The 20,418-nt window shown below is 44.7% G+C and overlaps 1 protein-coding gene across 1 annotated transcript in view; it reads left to right on the top strand.

The window, feature by feature from the left end:
* The first annotated feature begins 913 nt into the window (after positions 1-913).
* The window catches only part of LOC111973948 (ras and EF-hand domain-containing protein-like), a 72,491-nt gene continuing 52,986 nt past the window's right edge, over positions 914-20,418 (top strand). Inside the window, exons 1-5 of the mRNA XM_070446863.1 lie at positions 914-1,662; positions 10,199-10,345; positions 12,730-12,820; positions 15,301-15,396; positions 15,638-15,715. Coding sequence (XP_070302964.1) covers positions 1,331-1,662; positions 10,199-10,345; positions 12,730-12,820; positions 15,301-15,396; positions 15,638-15,715 — 744 coding nt within the window. The 5' untranslated portion in view covers positions 914-1,330. The remainder of the gene's footprint in view (positions 1,663-10,198; positions 10,346-12,729; positions 12,821-15,300; positions 15,397-15,637; positions 15,716-20,418) is intronic.

The raw sequence follows: 20,418 nt of genomic DNA, 5'->3' as shown, positions 1-20,418 counted from the left end.
ACAACCCTCGCTCTGGAATTTTACGTAAACGGACCAATCTTGAAAACAACGCTCTGAATTTACTAACGGGACAATCTGACAACGCTCTGAATTTACTAACGGGACAAATCTGACAACGCTCTGAATTTACTAACGGGACAATCTGACAACGCTCTGAATTCTAACGGGACAATCTGACAACGCTCTGAATTCAACGGACAATCTGACACGCTCTGAATTTACTAACGGGACAATCTGACAACGCTCTGAATTTCTAACGGGACAATCTGACAACGCTCTGAATTACTAACGGGACAATCTGACAAACGCTCTGAATTATAACGGGACAATCTGACAAACGCTCTTAATTTATAACGCGGACAATCTGACAACGCTCTGAATTTACTAACCAGATTGTCCCGTTAGTAAATTCAGAGCGTTGTCAGATTGTCCCGTTAGTAAATTCAGAGCATTGTCAGATTGTCCCGTTAGTAAATTCAGAGCGTTGCCAGATTGTCCCGTTAGTAAATTCAGAGCGTTGTCAGATTGTCCCGTTAGTAAAGAGCGTTTTGCTAAATGTGAGCATTTAGAGCACTCACTGGACGCTCTGGCCGAGCAGTAGGGTTGAGCGTTCTGACCTCACAACGGTAGTCAAGCACCCAGTATAACTGGCTAACGTTGGCTAGCTGGTAGCTACTTCCAGACACATGTTCGTTGTAATTAGAATTGGTTCTTAACTGACTTGCCTGATTAAACCATTTTAATTTTTTTAATCTAGTAGACAGAAAGGGGTCTTGGTCTTCTAGACTATCTCTATGGAAGCACAGTTGTTTTTGCTTGTGTTTCGTTTATTCAACCTATTACAGGTAATTATGTAACTGCGCGTGGCCGGGCACACAGTTCTTGTTTGTTTTGTGTCTGTTCTCCAAGTTGAGATGCCAACACAAGAAGTAAGCCGCGTCAGCAGCTGTCGCACCCCACCTCTCACCACCTGTGTACCTGGCAAGAGACCCGCGGCAAGGGGACTGTCACAGCACCGCAGAGGACGACACGACACTTGWTAAAAGATACTAGGACGAAGGACGAGACATTAATACCGTTAGCCCAAGGTGGTCGAAGTCCTGGAGAGAATGAACACTATATTTTTGTTGACCTTTTCTGGACCTCAATAAGGTGTTTGACAGTGTTGGAAGACTTGGACAAAAACCTCAGACTTGAAGTTCGTAAGATGGTGGTAAAAATGAATTTAATTGGTTAAAAACGTTGCTTTATTGTTGTTGCCCATAGTGTTCTTTCCCCTGGTGGTTTTCTGCGTGCTTGGTTTCTGGGGCTTTCAACTCTGGGCTAAACCATGTCATTACCAGGCATGGGTAGGGACCGAGAGAGTTTGTTTTCGCTCTTTCACGCTTGTGATGTGGATAATTCTGGACAGATTGAAAAATACGAGTTTATTAAAATCTGCTCAGAGCTCAATGTTYCACCGACGGAGAGAGAGCACATATTCTCTAAACTGGACACCGACAGAGACGGGACTATCAATCTAGCGGAGTTCATTAGCGGCTTCCTCGGGATCTCGGAGCAAGTGTATTGTGGGAACATGGAGAGCGAGAGCTGGGAAGTCTCTTCTCCGGCCTGGGAAGATTTCCAGACCCGACTGGGGGACCATGCCAAGTTCATACCCAGGTGAGGTATGGTTTACATTGCAACAAAAAAATTATAGGCTAATTCAAAATATTTTTCTTTACATATTTTCATAAAACAGTTTCAATGTACTTTATCAGTGTGTGTAACCAATAGACTACAGGAAGGTTCTGCCCTTATTTGGATTCATAAAATAAATATACTCAATATTTGTTGTATGATTGTAGTGTTTTTTAATTTGAAGCTGCTGTTCTATTCCGGTTTCCAATGATATTGGCAAAATGTGGTTAGGACACCTGCTCCACCTATTTGTGTGTGTGCGCGCGTGCGTGAGATGCGTGTGTGTGTTCGGGTCAGTTTAGCTCTAATACGTCAGTTATCTCTAGGACCAATAGAAATGCAGCAACCTAACCCGAAAGAATGAGCGAAAGAAAGAAAGAGAAAAAGAAAGGAAGGAAGGAGTGAAAGGTAGGTATCAGTAGCCTATCCTATGACAGGTTATGAAATAAGGTCCCATTGAGCAGTTAGAGGGAGAACACTGCCCCCTAGGGCTGAGAATGGGACTGAGACACCGGCTAACAATACCATGGAGAGGACATTGATTAACACAGTGATTCTATGTTCCCCATCACATCTTAAATAGACCTCATTATGACTGTTTGATCACCAGCTTCACCAGCTGTACAAAGACACCCATCAGAACTAACATCTTAGCCTGCTTCTTTGAAAAAGGGCCACCCCTGGGGCCCTCCATTAGGGATGGAGGCAGAGGGTTTTCCGCTGCAGCAGATAAAATCACTGGGGGGGGGGGGGCCCAACCTCAAAAAGACACGTAGGCTTACATCCAACCAGAAACTGAGGTCACAATAGGGCAATTCAATGGTAATAAGAGGGTGCGTTTGTAAATTCACTCTGGCTATCTACTCCAATTTCAGAGCACTATAGTCTGAGTGTGCCGGAGTGCAGAATAACTGGTTAATTTACGAACGCTCAACAACCATTGAATATGGCCGGTATCAGTAAACGTCAGCAAAAAAAGTGTAATTAAATTGTTGCCAGCAGCACAGTTACAGTCACCAATGCTCTGGATAACATGTAAACAGCCTAACCAGCTCTGCAAGGGCAAGTAAAATGGTCAGAGTGAGGTGTTCTCTCATTATGTGTCTGGAAGTAGCTACCAGCTAGCCAACGTAGCCAGTTATACTGGGTGCTTGACTACCATTGTGAGGTCAGAACGCTCAACCCTACTGCTCGGCCAGAGCGTCCAGTGAGTGCTCTAAATGCTCCGAGAGCAAAACGCTCTGAATTTACTAACGGGACAATCTGACAACGCTCTGAATTTAATAACGGGACAGTCTGACAACGCTCTGAATTTACTAACGCGACAATCTGACAACGCTCTGAATTTAATAACGGGACAGTCTGACAACGCTCTGAATTTACTAACGGGACAGTCTGACAACGCTCTGAATTTACTAACGGGACAGTCTGACAACGCTCTGAATTTACTAACGGGACAGTCTGACAACGCTCTGAATTTACTAACGGGACAATCTGGCAACGCTCTGAATTTACTAACGGGACAATCTGACAACGCTCTGAATTTACTAACGGGACAATCTGACAACGCTCTGAATTTACTAACGGGACAATCTGACAACGCTCTGAATTTACAAACGGGACAGTCTGACAACGCCTGAATTATAACGGACAATCTGACAACGCTCTGAATTTACTAACGGGACAATCTGACAACGCTCTGAATTTACTAACGGGACAATCTGACAACGCTCTGAATTTACTAACGGGACAATCTGAACAACGCTCTGAATTTACTAACGGGACAATCTGACAACGCTTTCTGAATTTACTAACGGGACAATCTGACAACGCTCTGAAATATAGTAACGGGACAATCTGACAACGCTCTGAATTTACTAACGGACAATCTGACAACGCTCTGAATTTAATAACGGGACAGTCTGACAACGCTCTGAATTTACTAACGGGACAATCTGACAACGCTCTGAATTTAATAACGGGACAGTCTGACAACGCTCTGAATTTAATAACGGGACAGTCTGACAACGCTCTGAATTTACTAACGGGACAATCTGGCAACGCTCTGAATTTACTAACGGGACAATCTGACAACGCTCTGAATTTACTAACGGGACAATCTGACAACGCTCTGAATTTAATAACGGGACAGTCTGACAACGCTCTGAATTCACTAACGGACAATCTGACAACGCTCTGAATTTATAACGGGACAGTCTGACAACGCTCTGAATTTAATAACGGGACAGTCTGACAACGCTCTGAATTTACTAACGGGACAATCTGGCAACGCTCTGAATTTACTAACGGGACAAGCTGACAACGCTCTGAATTTACTAACGGGACAATCTGACAACGCTCTGAATTTACTAACGGGACAATCTGACAACGCTCTGAATTTACTAACGGGACAATCTGACAACGCTCTGAATTTACTAACGGGACAATCTGACAACGCTCTGAATTTACTAACGGGACAATCTTGACAACGCTCTGAATTTACTAAGCGGACAATCTGACAACGCGGTGAATTTACTAACGGGACAATCTGACAACGCTGTGAATTTACTAACGGGACAATCTGACAACGCTCTGAATTTGTAACGGGACAATCTGACAACGCTCTGAATTTACTAACGGGACAATCTGACAACGCTGTGAATTTACTAACGGGACAATCTGACAACGCTCTGAATTTACTAACGGGACAATCTGACAACGCTCTGAATTTACTAACGGGACAATCTGACAACGCTCTGAATTTACTAACGGACAATCTGACAACGCTCTGAATTTACTAACGGGACAATCTGACAACGCTCTGGAATTTACTAACGGGACAATCTGACAACGCGGTGAATTTACTAACGGGACAATCTGACAACGCTGTGAATTTACTAACGGGACAATCTGACAACGCTTGTGAATTTACTAACGGGACAATCTGACAACGCTCTGAATTTAGTAACGGGACAATCTGACAACGCTCTGAATTTACTAACGGGACAATCTGACAACGCTGTGAATTTACTAACGGGACAATCTGACAACGCTCTGAATTTACTAACGGGACAATCTGACAACGCTCTGAATTTACTAACGGGACAATCTGACAACGCTCTGAATTTACTAACGGGACAATCTGACAACGCTCTGAATTTACTAACGGGACAATCTGACAACGCTCTGAATTTAGTAACGCCCAGAGTACACCCGGGAGCTCACTCTGGCACAAGGACAACTTTTAAGCATTTGTAAAGAACATTTTATAATTTTATAAAAAACACATTTACTTTGAAGAACAGTTTGAAGTCACAGTTTGAAGTCAAAGTGTAGTAACACAATGAAGGCACAAACAGCACAAACCGTCATTGTGTTTGCAAACATGTCACCATTCCCCCTGCCATGGAAGAACCATGGTTGGAGTAGAGCAGTGATCAGTTGTGGTTTCCCTCCTAAGTAATTCGAGTTTAAGGAAGCAGGAACTAGATGTTTGTAAACATGAAATAACTCCAAAGCACCTCTGTCACTTTTGATTACTATCAAAAGTAACTATTAAAAGTATTTAGCATTTCTTAGCTTGCATGTAGGAAGGTGATCTCTCTGTAAGCCCTGGATTTTATGACCCCGTGGCGTGTACCAGTGATGCTGTGCCTGTCTTGACAGGGCTGTTGACTGTGACAGTGAGTCTATATGCTTAAGGATTGGAATCTGGCCACCATGTTGAAGGCAAACACACACTCACACACTTTATACCTCTACCTATCGACCCACACACTTTAGATACCTCTACCTATCTGACCCACACACTTTAGATACCTCTACCTATCTGACCCACACACTTTAGATACCTCTACCTATCTGACCCACACCCTTTAGATACCTCTACCTATCTGACCCACACACCTTTAGATACCTCTACCTATCTGACCCACACACTTTAGATACCTCTACCTATCTGACCCACACACTTTAGATACCTCTACCTATCTGACCCAACACTTTAGATACCTCTACCTATCTGACCCACACACTTTAGATACCTCTACCTATCTGACCCAACACACTTTAGATACCTCTACCTATCTGACCCACACACTTTAGATACCTCTACCTATCTGAACCACACACTTTAGATACCTCTACCTATCTGACCCACACACTTTAGATACCTCTACCTATCTGACCCACACACTTAGATACCTCTACCTATCTGACCCACACACTTTAGATACCTCTACCTATCTGACCCACACACTTAGATACCTCTACCATCTGACCACACACTTTAGATACCTCTACCTATCTGACCACACACTTTAGTACCTCTACCTATCTGACCCACACACTTTAGATACCTCTACTTATCTGACCCACACACTTTAATGCCTCTACCTATCTGACCCACACACTTTAGATACCTCTACCTATCTGACTCACACACTTTAGATACCTCTACCTATCTGACCCACACACTTTAGATTACCTCTACCTATCTGACCCACACACTTTAGATACCTCTACCTATCTGACCCACACACTTTAGATACCTCTACCATCTGACCCACACACTTTAGATACCTCTACCTATCTGACCCACACACTTTAGAACCTCTACCTATCTGACCCACACACTTTAGATACCTCTACCTATCTGACCCACACACTTTAGATACCTCTACCTATCTGACCCACACACTTTAGATACCTCTACCTATCTGACCCACACACTTAGATACCTCTACCTATCTGACCCACACACTTTAGATACGTCACCTATCTGACCCACCACACTTTAGATACCTCTACCTATTTGACCCACACACTTTAGATACCTCTACCTATTTGACCCACACACTTTAGATACCTCTACCTATCTGACCCACACACTTTAGATACCTCTACCTATCTGACCACACACACTTTAGAGATACCTCTACCTATCTGACCCACACACTTTAGATACCTCTACCTATCTGACCCACACCACTTTAGATACCTCTACCTATCGACTCACACACTTTAGATACCTCACCTACTGCCACACACTTTAGATACCTCTACCTATCTGACCCACACACTTTAGATACTCTACCTATCTGACCACACACTTTAGATACCTCTACCTATCTGACCCACACACTTTAGATACCTCTACCTATCTGACCCACACACTTTAGATACCTCTACCTATCTGACCCACACACTTTAGATACGTCTACCTATCTGACCCACACACTTTAGATACCTCTACCTATCTTGACCACACACTTTAGATACCTCTACCTATCTGACCCACACACTTTAGATACCTCTACCTATCTGACCCACACACTTTAGAAACCTCTAACCTATCTGACCCACACACTTTAGAGATACCTCTACCTATCTGACCCACCACACTTTAGATACCTCTACCTATCTGACCCACACACTTTTAGATACCTCTACCTATCTGACCCACACACTTAGACACCTCACCTATCTGACCCACACACTTAGAGATACCTCTACCTATCTGACCCCACACACTTTAGATACCTCTACCTATCTGACTCACACACTTTAGATACCCTCTACCTATCTGACCCACCAACTTTAGATACCTCTACCTATCTGACCCCACACACTTTAGATACCTCTACCTATCTGACCCACACACTTAGAGATACCTCTACCTATCTGACCCACACACTTTAGATACCTCTACCTATCTGACCCCACACACTTTAGACACCTCTACCTATCTGACCCACACACTTTAGATACCTCTACCTATCTGACCCACACACTTTAGATACCTCTACCTATCTGACCCACACACTTTAGATACCTCTACCTATCTGACCCACACACTTTAGATACCTCTACCTATCTGACCCACACACTTAGATACCTCTACCTATCTGACCCACACACTTTAGATACTCTAACCTATCTTGACCCACACACTTTAGAGTACCTCTACCTATCTGACCCACACACTTTAGATAACCTCTACCTTTCTGACCCACACACTTTAGATACCTCTACCTATCTGACCCACACACTTTAGATACCTCTACCTATCTGACCCACACACTTAGATACCTCTACCTATCTGACCCACACACTTTAGATACCTCTACCTATCTGACCCACACACTTTAGATACCTCTACCTATCTGACCCACACACTTTAGATACCTCTACCTATCTGGACCCACACACTTTAGATACCTCTACCTATCTGACCCACACACTTTAGATACCTCTACCTATCTGACCCCACACACTTTAGATACCTCTACCTATCTGACCCACACACTTTAAGATAACCTCTACCTATCTGACCCACACACTTTAGATTACCTCTACCTATCTGACCCACCACACTTTAGATACCTCTACCTATCTGACCCACACACTTTAGATACCTCTACCTATCTGACCCACACACTTTAGATACCTCTACCTATCTGACCCACACACTTTTAGATACCTCTACCTATCTGACCCACACCACTTTAGATACCTCTACCTATCTGACCCACACACTTTAGATACCTCTACCTATCTGACCCACACACTTTAGATACCTCTACCTATCTGACCCAAACACTTTAGATACCTCTACCTATCTGACCCACACACTTTAGATACCTCTACCTATCTGACCCACACACTTTAGATAACCTCTGACCTATCTGACCCACACACTTTAGAGATACCTCTACCTATCTGACCCACACACTTTAGATACCTCTACCTATCGACCCACACACTTTAGATACCTCTACCTATCTGACCCACACAACTTTAGATACCTCTACCTATCTGACTCACACACAACTTTAGATACCTCTACCTATCTGACCCACACACTTTAGATACCTCTACCTATCTGACCCACACACTTTAGAGATTACCTCTACCTATCTGACCCACACACTTTAGATACCTTCTACCTATCTGACTCCAACACTTTAGACTACCTCTACCTATCTGACCCACACACTTTAGATACCTCACCTATCTGACCCACACACTTTAGATACCTCTAACCTATCTGACCCACACACTTTAGATACCTCTACCTATCTGACCCACACACTTTAGATACCTCTACCTATCTGACCTCACACACTTTAGATACCTCTTACCTATCTGAACCCACACACTTTAGATACCTCTACCTATCTGACCCACACACTTTAGATACCTCTACCTATCTGACCCAACACTTTAGATACCTCTACCTATCTGACCCACACACTTTAGATACCTCTACCTATCGACTACACACTTTAGATACCTCTACCTATCTGACTCACACACTTTAGATACCTCTACCTATCTGACCCACACACTTTAGATACCTCTACCTATCTGACCCAACCACTTAGATACCTCTACCTATCTGACCCACACACTTTAGATACCTCTACCTATCTGACTCACACACTTTAGATTACCTCTACCTATCTGACTCACACCCACTTTAGATACCTCTACCTATCTGACCCCACACACTTTAGATACCTCTACCTATCTGACCCACACACTAGATACCTCTACCTATCTGACCCACACACTTTAGATTCCTCTACCTATCTGACCCACACACTTTAGATACCTCACCTATCTGACCCACACACTTTAGAATACCTCTACCTATCTGACCCCACACACTTTAGATACCCCTACCTATCTGACACCACACCACTTTAGATACCTCTACCTATCTGACCCCACACACTTTAGATACCTCTACCTATCTGACCCACACACTTTAGATACCTCTACCTATCTGACCCACACACTTTAGATACCTCTACCTATCTGACCCACACACTTTAGATACCTCTACTTATCTGACCCACACACTTTAGATGCCTCTACCTATCTGACCCACACACTTTAGATACCTCTACCTATCTGACCCACACACTTTAGATACCTCTACCTATCTGACCCAGTTTTACCAAAGCATGAATGAGTTATTAACATGTAAAATGGCTCCACAATTATTATGCAGTCAGGGAAATGAGAAATTAACATTTAAGTACCTGAATGAGCATGTAGATATTAGGTAAATACTGTAGGCCTCACAGGTATACAGATGAACAGGTGTGTTTCACCCCCCTAAGTGTTAAACCTACTTCTTCTCCAGTTCAACAAATAGCCTAGATACGTGAACCCAGCCATGATGAGTAAGCTTCCATTTCAAAGTACAACAACACTGTCAACACTGTTGAAATGAATGATATTGTTGCAGCAGCATAATAATATCATCATAACTTTGCCCAAGTGTTGCATTGATGTTTGTGTGCTGTAGAAATGTTATGATAGTAGCTATTAGAGAGGTATATCAACGAGTGGTTCTAGATGCTTCTAGTGGTAAATAGCTGTTCAGACATTATGCTGTTGTGTTAACATTCYCTCTCTGTCGGTCTCTCCGTATATCTGTCTTTCTGTCCATCTGTTCTCCGTCTGTCTGCCTGCCTCTCTGTCTTTCTGTCTGCCTCTGTGTCTGTAGGAATGAGCAGGCAGCCACGCTGTACCAGAACATCAGTATGACAGAGCCCAGGATGGTGCCTCAGTATGAGAGACTCATCATGAGTTTCACCAGAGAGATCAAACAGCACAACGCTGAGATGGAGAACCTGGCCCTGGCTGTCAAACGGTACACACACACACACACACACACACACACACAAATGTAGTTTGCTTAAAAACACATACTGTACATACACTGCAGACATTCTATCATACACACCCTCAAATACACACACACCAACCCAGATACAATATAATATTATGTTCTACTCACACCATCACAGATACAATATAATATTATGTTCTACACACGACACAGAAATAGTATTACGCTCTACACACACCAACACAGATATAATATAATATTCTACACACACCAACACAGATATAATATAATATTCTACACACACCAACACAGATATAATATAATATTCTACACACACCAACACAGATGTAACATAATATTATGTTCTACACACACCAACACAGATATAATATACGATTATGTTCTACACACACCAAAACAGATATATTATGTTCTACACACACCAAAACAGATATATTATGTTCTACCCACACCAAAACTGTAACGATATTCGTCTTCGGATGAAGAGTAGTCATCGGACCAAAGCGCAGCGTGGCAAGTGTTCATGTTATTTTTATTAGAACAGAAACACTAAACAAAATAACAAAGAGAGTGAAACGAAAACGAAACAGTCCTGTAAGGTGCAGCAACACAAAACAGAAAACATCTACCCACAAAACCAACATGGAAAATGGCAACCTAAATAGGCTCCCCAATCAGAGACAACGAGAAACAGCTGTCTCTGATTGGGAACCAACTCAGGCCACCATAAACCTACATAACCCTAGACCATACCAAATCCCCATAAATAAACAAAAACCCTAGACAAGCCAAAAACCCCTAGACAATACAAAAACTAAACAAACCACCCTTGTCACACCCTGACCTAACCAAAAAATAAAGAAAACAAATATAACTAAAGTCAGGGGGTGACAAAAACAGATAAAATATTATGTTCTACTCACACCAACACAAATATAATATATTATTATGTTCTACACACACCAACACAGATATATTATTATCTTCTACACACACCAACCCAGATATAATATAGTATTATGTTCGACACACACCAACACAGATATAATGTAATATTATGTTCGACACACACCAACCCAGATAAACTCCGCAAAAAAAGAAACGTCCTCTCACTGTCAACTGCGTTTATTTTCAGTAAACTTGTGTAAATATTTGTATGAACATAATAAGATTCAACAACTGAGACATAAACTGAACAAGTTACACAGGCATGTGACTAACAGAAATGGAATAATGTGTCTCTGAACAAAGGGGGGTCAAAATCAAAAGTAACAGTCAGTATGTGATGTGGCCACCAGCTGCATTAAGTACTGCAGTGCATCTCCTCCTCATGGACTGCACCAGATTTGCCAGTTCTTGCTGTGAGATGTTACCCCACTTTTCCACCAAGGCACGTGAAGTTCCCGGACATTTCTGGGGGGAATGGCCCTAGCCCTCACCCTCCGATCTAACAAGTCCCAGACGTGCTCAATGGGATTGAGATCCGGGCCCTTCGCTGGCCATGGCAGAACACTGACATTCCTTTCTTGCAGGAAATCACGCACAGAACGAGCAGTATGGCTGGTGGCATTGTCATGCTGGAGGGTCATGTCAGGATGAGCCTGCAGGAAGTGTACCACATGAGGGAGGAGGATGTCTTCCCTGTAACGCATAGCGTTGAGATTTCTTGCAATGACAACAATCTCAGTCCGATGATGCTGTGGCACACCGCCCCAGACCATGACGGACCCTCCACCTCCAAATCGACCCCGCTCCAGAGTACAGGCCTCGGTGTAACGCTCATTCCTTCGACGATAAACGCGAATCCGACCATCACCCCTGGTGAGACAAAACCGCGACTCGTCGGTGACGTGCAGGTGTTGTTACACATGGTCTGCCACTGCGATCAGCTGTCCGTCCTGTCTCCCTGTAGCGCTGTCTTAGGCATCTCACAGTACAGACATTGCAATTTATTGCCCTRGCCACATCTGCAGTCCTCATGCCTCCTTGCAACATGCCTAARGCACGTTCACGCAGATGAGCAGGGACCCTGGGCATCTTTCTTTTGGTGTATTTCAGAGTCAGTAGAAAGGCCTCTTTAGTGTCCTAAGTTTTCATAACTGTGAYCTTAATTGCCTACCGTCTGTAAGCTGTTGGTGTCTTAACGACCGTTCCACAGSTGCATGTTCATTAATTGTTTATGGTTCATTGAACAAGCATGGGAAACAGCGTTTAAACCCTTTACAATGAAGATCTGTGAAGTTATTTGGATTTTTACAAATTATCTTTGAAAGACAAGGTCCTGAAAAAGGGACGTTTCTTTTTTTGCTGAGTTTATATTAATATGTTCCACACACCAACACAGATATAATATATTAAGTTTTTTATATTGTATTTCTTCTCAGGGCCCAGGACAAGGCCTCCATGCAACTCAGTGAGATGGAGGAGGAGATGGATCAACGCATCCATACAGCCGAGAACAACACAAGGCTTCAGGTGACACACACACACACTTGCTGATTCACTTCAGAAATGATGTCCATGTTATCAGGCGGTATCGGCAGGTTGTGTTCCTACAATGTTTAGACAGACTGATAAGMAGGGTGTAGCTCATCTCTTCCCTTATGTCAAATAGAGAGGGATCTGGGATCAGATTACTCATAGAATCTCAAACACACCTCAACGATGGCCAGGTCAGGAGGAGTGCTTGATACATCAACCTGTTTTCATGTCTGGATTTTCATCTGGCTCAAAGTAACTGCAGTGGGTGGGTGGCTTGGGGCGGTCTGGCGGTCCATATTCTGAGGTAATGCTATTCCATCACACGCTCTCGTGCTCCTCTCTTCTTCTTCCTGTAGCTTTTCTGTCAGTCTTTCACTGTCCTATCTAATAAAGAGTCAATGCAAAAAGGAGTGGGACTGTCCCAGTCCTTTAAAAACAAGTAAAGTTACTCAACAGTGATATTCCTTGGATTCCCAGTCAACATTATGTGGTGAGGGGACTGAGTGCTCCTTTTCCTGGAATCTGGACATTATTCCCAATCTCATCTGTGGAAATGGTTCCCTCTCTCGTTCCTCTACTCTGGGAACAGTCTTATCGTGAAGAGGGCGTGACAACGCATCTTCCTCCGTCGACAGCATATTGACTGGCTGCATCACCACTTGGTATRGYAACTGYTTGGCATCCGACCGCAAGGCTCTACAGAGGGTAGTGTGTATGGCCCAGTACATCACTGGGGCCGAACTCCCTGCCATCCATGACCTCTATACCAGGCAGTGTCAGAGGAAGGCCCAAGAAATTGTCAAAGACTCCAGCCACCCAAGCCATAGACTCTTCTCTCTGCTATCGCACGGCAAGTAGTGCCAATGCACCAAGTCTGGAACAACAGGACCCTGAATAGCTTCTACCCCCAAGCCATAAGACTTCTAAACAAGAACTGCTAAATAGATAATAAAATGGCTACCCGGACTACCTCAATTGACTCTTTTTTGCACTAACTCTCTTGACTCTACCCTGGACTCTACCCACACACTCACACATACTTACACTGACTCCCCAACACACACATACACACACACACACAATTTCACTCACCACATACACTACCGTTAGTCAATTTACCCCAACCTATATGTACAGTACATAGCTACCTCAATTACCTCGTACCCCTGCACATCGACTCGGKACTGGTACTCCCAGTATATTGCCATGTTATTTTTACTTGTTATTTTTCATCGTTATTCATCGTGCCAAAATTTATATTTTACATTTAATTGTTTATCTTATCTTTAACTCTGCATTGTTGGAAAAGGGCCCGTAAGTAAGCATTTCACTGTTAGTCTACACCTCTTCTCTACGAAGCGTGACAAATAAAAAACATTAAAAAACAGATATTTACTTTAAGCATTCATGTTCCTTGATACACCCTGGCCCCTTCCACCTGTCACCCAAACTAACCTGGTCCCTCCCCCTGTCACCCAAACTAACCTGGCCCCTCCACCTGTCACCCAAACTACCCTGGCCCCTCCCCCCTGTCACCCAAACTAACCTGCCCTCCTGGTCACAATAATCGCCACTGTCAACCAACTAACCTGTCCCCTCCATACTGTCACCAAACTACCCTGGCCCTCACCTGTCACCCAATACCTGGCCCTACCTGTCACCCAAACTACCGCCCCTCCACTGTCACCCAAACTACCTGGCCCTCCCCTGTCACCGAAACTAACCTGGCCCTCCACCTGTCACCCAAAACTACCCTGGTCCCTCGCCTGTCACCAAACTACCTGGCCCCTCACCTTGTCACTCAAACTAACCTGGCCCTCCACCTGTCACCAAACTAACCTGGCCCCTCCACTGTCACACCAAACTAACCTGGCCCTCCACCTGTCACCCAAACTAACCACTGCACCCATCCTGCCTCACCTGTCACCCAACTAACCTGGCCCTCTCACCTGTCACCCAAACTACCCTGGCCCTTCACCTGTCACCCAAACTCCTGGCCCTCCACCTTGTCACCCAATATACCTGGCCTTCACCTGTCACCAAACTACCCTGGCCCCTTCACGTGTCACCCAAAACCGGCTCACCTGCACCAAATACCTGGCCTACCTCACTAAATGCCCTGGCCCCTTTCCCTTCACCCAAACTAACCCTGGCCCCTTCCACCTGTCACCCAAAACTAAACCTGGCCCCTCCATCTGTCACCCAAACTAACCTGGCCCCTCCACCTGTCACCCAAACTAACCTGGCCCCTTCACCTGTCACCCAAACTACCCTGGCCCCTTCACCTGTCACCTTAAGTATTGAGTTAATTTGGACAGTAGTCGTTGTGTTTTTTGGCAGTAGTGATCTCTATATGTTGTCAGTGTGTGAGCAGTTGATGATGATGTTATCCTCTATAGTTGTGTCTTCAGTCCTTGTGGAGGCCATAAGTGAGGGAATGATGCTAAACCATTGATCCATTGTGTTGTCTGTAGGAAGCCAAGAGGGCCGAGGCAGCTCTAAGTGAGSTGAAGAGACACTATGAGTCCGAGGTGTGTGAGCTGCAGCACAAGGTCCAGAAGATGAAGCTGGTGAGTTTACTATTGGACTATTCCTCATACAGTTCCATCTAGTACACTCTAAAGATATCCTCTACAGTCCAGGCCAAATTTGAAATACATTTTCACTTTTTATAAAAGTATTAAACTTCATGAAACTCAGGATAGTCGCCTTTGAATAAAATACATCTATGCTGCTATCTGTGCCTCTGAAGATRCTGATTCGCTGAAGGCAAGCAGCATTTGTGTTACTTTATGTCTACTCCATCCTCAGATTGAAGACCAGTACAAGAACATCAACATGAAAGACGAGTCTTCAACCCTGAAGAGGAAGATCAACGAACTGACTCTGGTGAGATGGTTCTTCCAGCTAGTTCTATATCACTCTGTACATATCCTTTATCTCTGCTCCATTTCCTGCTCCAGAATCAGTCTGGCTCTGACCCTGATGTCACCTGTCCCTAACCCCTCCTCTTTCTTTTTCTCTCGCTCTCTGCTCTCTCTCTCTCTCTTTCTCTCTCTCTGCTATTTTTCTCTCTCTCTGCTCTCTTTCTCTCTGCTCTCTACACACCAACACAGATATAAGTAATATTATGTTCGACACACACCCAACCAGATAAACTCTGCAAAAAAAAGAAACGTCCTCTCACTGTCAACTGCGTTATTTTTCAGTAAACTTGTGTAAATATTTTGTATGAACATAATAAGATTCAACAACTGAGACATAAACTGAAACAAGTTCCACAGGCAATGTGACTAACAGAAATAGAATAATGTGTTTCTGAACAAAGGGGGGTCAAAATCAAAAGTAACAGTCAGTATGTGAGTGTGCACCAGCTGCATTAAGTACTGCAGTGCATCTCCCCTCATGGACTGCACCAGATTTGCCAGTTCTTGCTGTGAGATGTTACCCCACTTTTCCACCAAGGCACGTGAAGTTCCCGGACATTTCTGGGGGGAATGGCCTAGCCCTCACCCCTCCGATCCAACAGGTCCCAGACGTGCTCAATGGGATTGAGATCCGGGCCCTTCGCTGGCCATGGCAGAACACTGACATCCCTTTCTTGCAGGAAATCACGCACAGAACGAGCAGTATGGCTGGTGGCATTGTCATGCTGGAGGGTCATGTCAGGATGAGCCTGCAGGAAGTGTACCACATGAGGGAGGAGGATGTCTTCCCTGTAACGCATAGCGTTGAGATTTCTTGCAATGACAACAATCTCAGTCCGATGATGCTGTGCACACCGCCCCAGACCATGACGGACCTCCACCTCCAAACGACCCCGCTCCAGAGTACAGGCCTCGGTGTAACGCTCATTTCCTTCGACGATAAACGCGAATCCGACCATCACCCCTGGTGAGACAAAACCGCGACTCGTCGGTGATGTGCAGGTGTTGTTACACATGGTCTGCCACTGCGATCAGCTGTCCGTCCTGTCTCCCTGTAGCGCTGTCTTTAGGCATCTCACAGTACAGACATTGCAATTATGCCCTGGCCACATCTGCAGTCCTCATGCCTCCTTGCAACATGCCTAAAGCACGTTCACGCAGATGACAGGGACCCTGGCATCTTTCTTTGGTGTATTTCAGAGTCAGTAGAAAGGCCTCTTTAGTGTCCTAAGTTTTCATAACTGTGATCTTAATTGCCTACCGTCTGTAAGCTGTTGGTGTCTTACGCCGTTCCACAGGTGCATGTTCTTAATTGTTTATGGTTCATTGAACAAGCATGGGAACAGCGTTAAACCCTTTACAATGAAGATCTGTGAAGTTATTTTGGATTTTTACAAATTATCTTTGAAAGACAAGGTCCTGAAAAGGGACGTTTCTTTTTTTGCTGAGTTATATAATATGTTCCACACACCAACACAGATATAATATAATATGTTTTTATATATTGTATTTCTTCTCAGGGCCCAGGACAAGGCCTCCATAACTCAGTGAGATGGAGGAGGAGATGGATCAACGCATCCATACAGCCGAGAACAACACAAGGCTTCAGGTGACAAACACACACACACTTGCTGATTCACTTCAGAAATGATGTCCATGTTATCAGGCGGTATCGGCAGGTTGTGTTCCTACAATGTTTAGACAGACTAAAGAAGGGTGTAGCTCATCTCTTCCTTATGTCAAATAGAGAGGGATCTGGGATCAGATTACTCATAGAATCTCAAACACACGCTCAACGATGGCCAGGTCACGGAGAGTGCTTGATACATCAACCTGTTTTCATGTCTGGATTTTCATCTGCTCAAAGTAACTGGCAGTGGGGGGTGGCTTGGGGCGGTCTGGCGTCCATATTCTGAGGTAATGCTATTCCATCAACACGCTCTCGTGCTCCTCTCTTCTTCTTCCTGTAGCTTTTCTGTCAGTCTTTCACTGTCCTATCTAATAAAGAGTCAATGCAAAAAGGAGTGGGACTGTCCTGTCCTTTAAAAATAAGTAAAGTTTACTCAACAGTGATATTCCTTGGATTCCCAGTCAACATTATGTGGTGATGGGAACTGAGGCTCTTTTCCTGGAATCTGGACATTATTCCCAATCTCATCTGTGGAAATGGTTCCCTCTCTCGTTCCTCTACCTCTGGGAACAGTCTTATCGTGAAGAGGGCGTGACCAACACATCTTCCTTTGTCGACAGCATATTGACTGGCTGCATCACCACTTGGTAATAGCAACTGCTTGGCATCCGACCGCAAGCTCTACAGAGGGGTAGTGTGTATGGCCAGTACATCACTGGGGCGAACTCCCTGCCATCCATGACCTCTATACCAGGCAGTGTCAGAGGAAGGCCCAAGAAATTGTCAAAAGACTCCAGCCACCAAGCCATAGACTCTTCTCTCTGCTATCGCACGGCAAGTAGTGCAATGCACCAAGTCTGGAACACAGGACCCTGAATAGCTTCTACCCCCAAGCCATAAGACTTCTAAACAAGACTGCTAAATAGATAATAAAATGGCTACCGGACTACCTCAATTGACTCTTTTTTGCACTAACTCTCTTGACTCTACCCTGGACTCTACCCACACACTCACACATACTTACACTGACTCCCCACACACACATAACACACACACACAATTTCACTCACCACATACACTACTGTTAGTCAATTTACCCCAACCTATTATGTACAGTACATAGCTACCTCAATACCTCGTACCCCTGCACATCGACTCGGTACTGGTACTCCCAGTATATTGCCATGTTATTTTTACTTGTTATTTTTCATCGTATTCATTCGTGCCAAAATTTATATTTTACATTTAATTGTTTATCTTATCTTTAACTCTGCATTGTTGGAAAAGGCCCGTAAGTAAGCATTTCACGTTAGTCTACACCTCTTCTCTACGAAGCGTGACAAATAAAAAACATTAAAAAACAGATATTTACTTTAAGCATTCATGTTCCTTGATACACCCTGGCCCCTCCACCTGTCACCCAAACTAACCTGGCCCCATCCAACCTGTCACCCAAACTACCTGGCCCCTCACCTGTCACCCAAACTACCTGGCCCCTCCACCTGTCAGCCCTCCAGCAAACTAAACCTGGCCCTCCACCTGTCACCAAAACTAACCTGGCCCCTCCACCTGTCACTAAACATACCCTGGCTCCCGTACCCATACTCTGTCACCCAAACTAACCTGGCCCCTCCACCTGTCACCTCAAACTACCTGGCCCCTCCACCTGTCACCCAAACTACCTGCCCTCCACCTGTCACCCAAACTAACCTGGCCCTCCACCTGTCACCCAACTAACCTGGCCCTCCACCTGTCACCCAAAACTACCGCTCGCTTCCACCTGTCACCCAAAACTCACCTGGCCCCTCCACTCTGTCACCCAAACTACCCTGGCCCACCGTCCCGACGGCCCTCCACTGTCACCCAAACTAACCTGGCCCACCTGCACCCAACTAACCTGGCCCCTTCACCGTCACCCAAACTACCCTGGCCCCTTCACCTGTCACTTTAAGTATTGAGTTAATTTGGACAGTAGTCGTTGTGTTTTTTGGCAGTAGTGATCTCTATATGTTGTCAGTGTGTGAGCAGTTGATGATGATTTATCCTCTATATTGTGTCTTCAGTCCTTGTGGAGGCCATAAGTGAGGAATGATGCTAAACCATTGATCCATTGTGTTGTCTGTGAAGCCAAGAGGGCCGAGGCAGCTCTAAGTGAGCTGAAGAGACACTATGAGTCCGAGTGTGTGAGCTGCAGCACAAGGTCCAGAAGATGAAGCTGTGAGTTTACTATTGGACTATTCCTCATACAGTTCCATCTAGTACTCTAAAGATATCCTCTACAGTCCAGGCCAAATTTGAAATACATTTTCACTTTTTATAAAAGTATAAACTTCATGAAACTCAGGATAGTGCCTTTGAATAAAATACATCTATGCTGCTATCTGTGCCTCTGAAGATCTGATTCGCTGAAGGCAAGCAGCATTTGTGTTACTTTATGTCTACTCCATCCTCAGATTGAAGACCAGTACAAGAACATCAACATGAAAGACGAGTCTTCAACCCTGAAGAGGAAGATCAACGAACTGACTCTGGTGAGATGGTTCTCCAGCTAGTTCTATATCACTTCTGTACATATCCTTTATCTCTGCTCCATTTCCTGCTCCAGAATCAGTCTGGCTCTGACCCTGATGTCACCTGTCCCTAACCCTCCTCTTTCTTTTTCTCTCGCTCTCTGCTCTCTCTCTCTCTCTTTCTCTCTCTCTGCTATTTTCTCTCTCTCTGCTCTCTTCTCTCTGCTCTCTTTCTCTCTCGCTCTCTCTGCTCTCTTTTCTCTCTCTCTCTCTCTCTTTCTCCTCACTTTATTTCTCTCTCTTCTCTTTTCCATCTTTCACGTTTGCTCTATTTCCCTCCCTCCCTCCCTCCCTCCCTCCCTCCCCCTCCCACTCCCCTCCCCCTCCCCTACCCCTCCCTCCCTACTACCTCCCCCTCCCTCCCTCCCTCCCTCCCTCCCTCCCTCCCTCCCTCCCTCCCCTCCCTCCCCTCCCTCCCTCCCTCCTCCCCCTCTCCCTCCCTCTCCCCTTCCTCCCCCTCCCTCC

This window comes from Salvelinus sp. IW2-2015, linkage group LG15 (assembly GCF_002910315.2).
Source record: "Salvelinus sp. IW2-2015 linkage group LG15, ASM291031v2, whole genome shotgun sequence".
NCBI classification, from domain to species: domain Eukaryota; kingdom Metazoa; phylum Chordata; class Actinopteri; order Salmoniformes; family Salmonidae; genus Salvelinus; species Salvelinus sp. IW2-2015.
The sequence above is the reverse complement of the archived record's forward strand: the minus strand, read 5'-3'. Positions and strand labels throughout refer to the sequence as shown.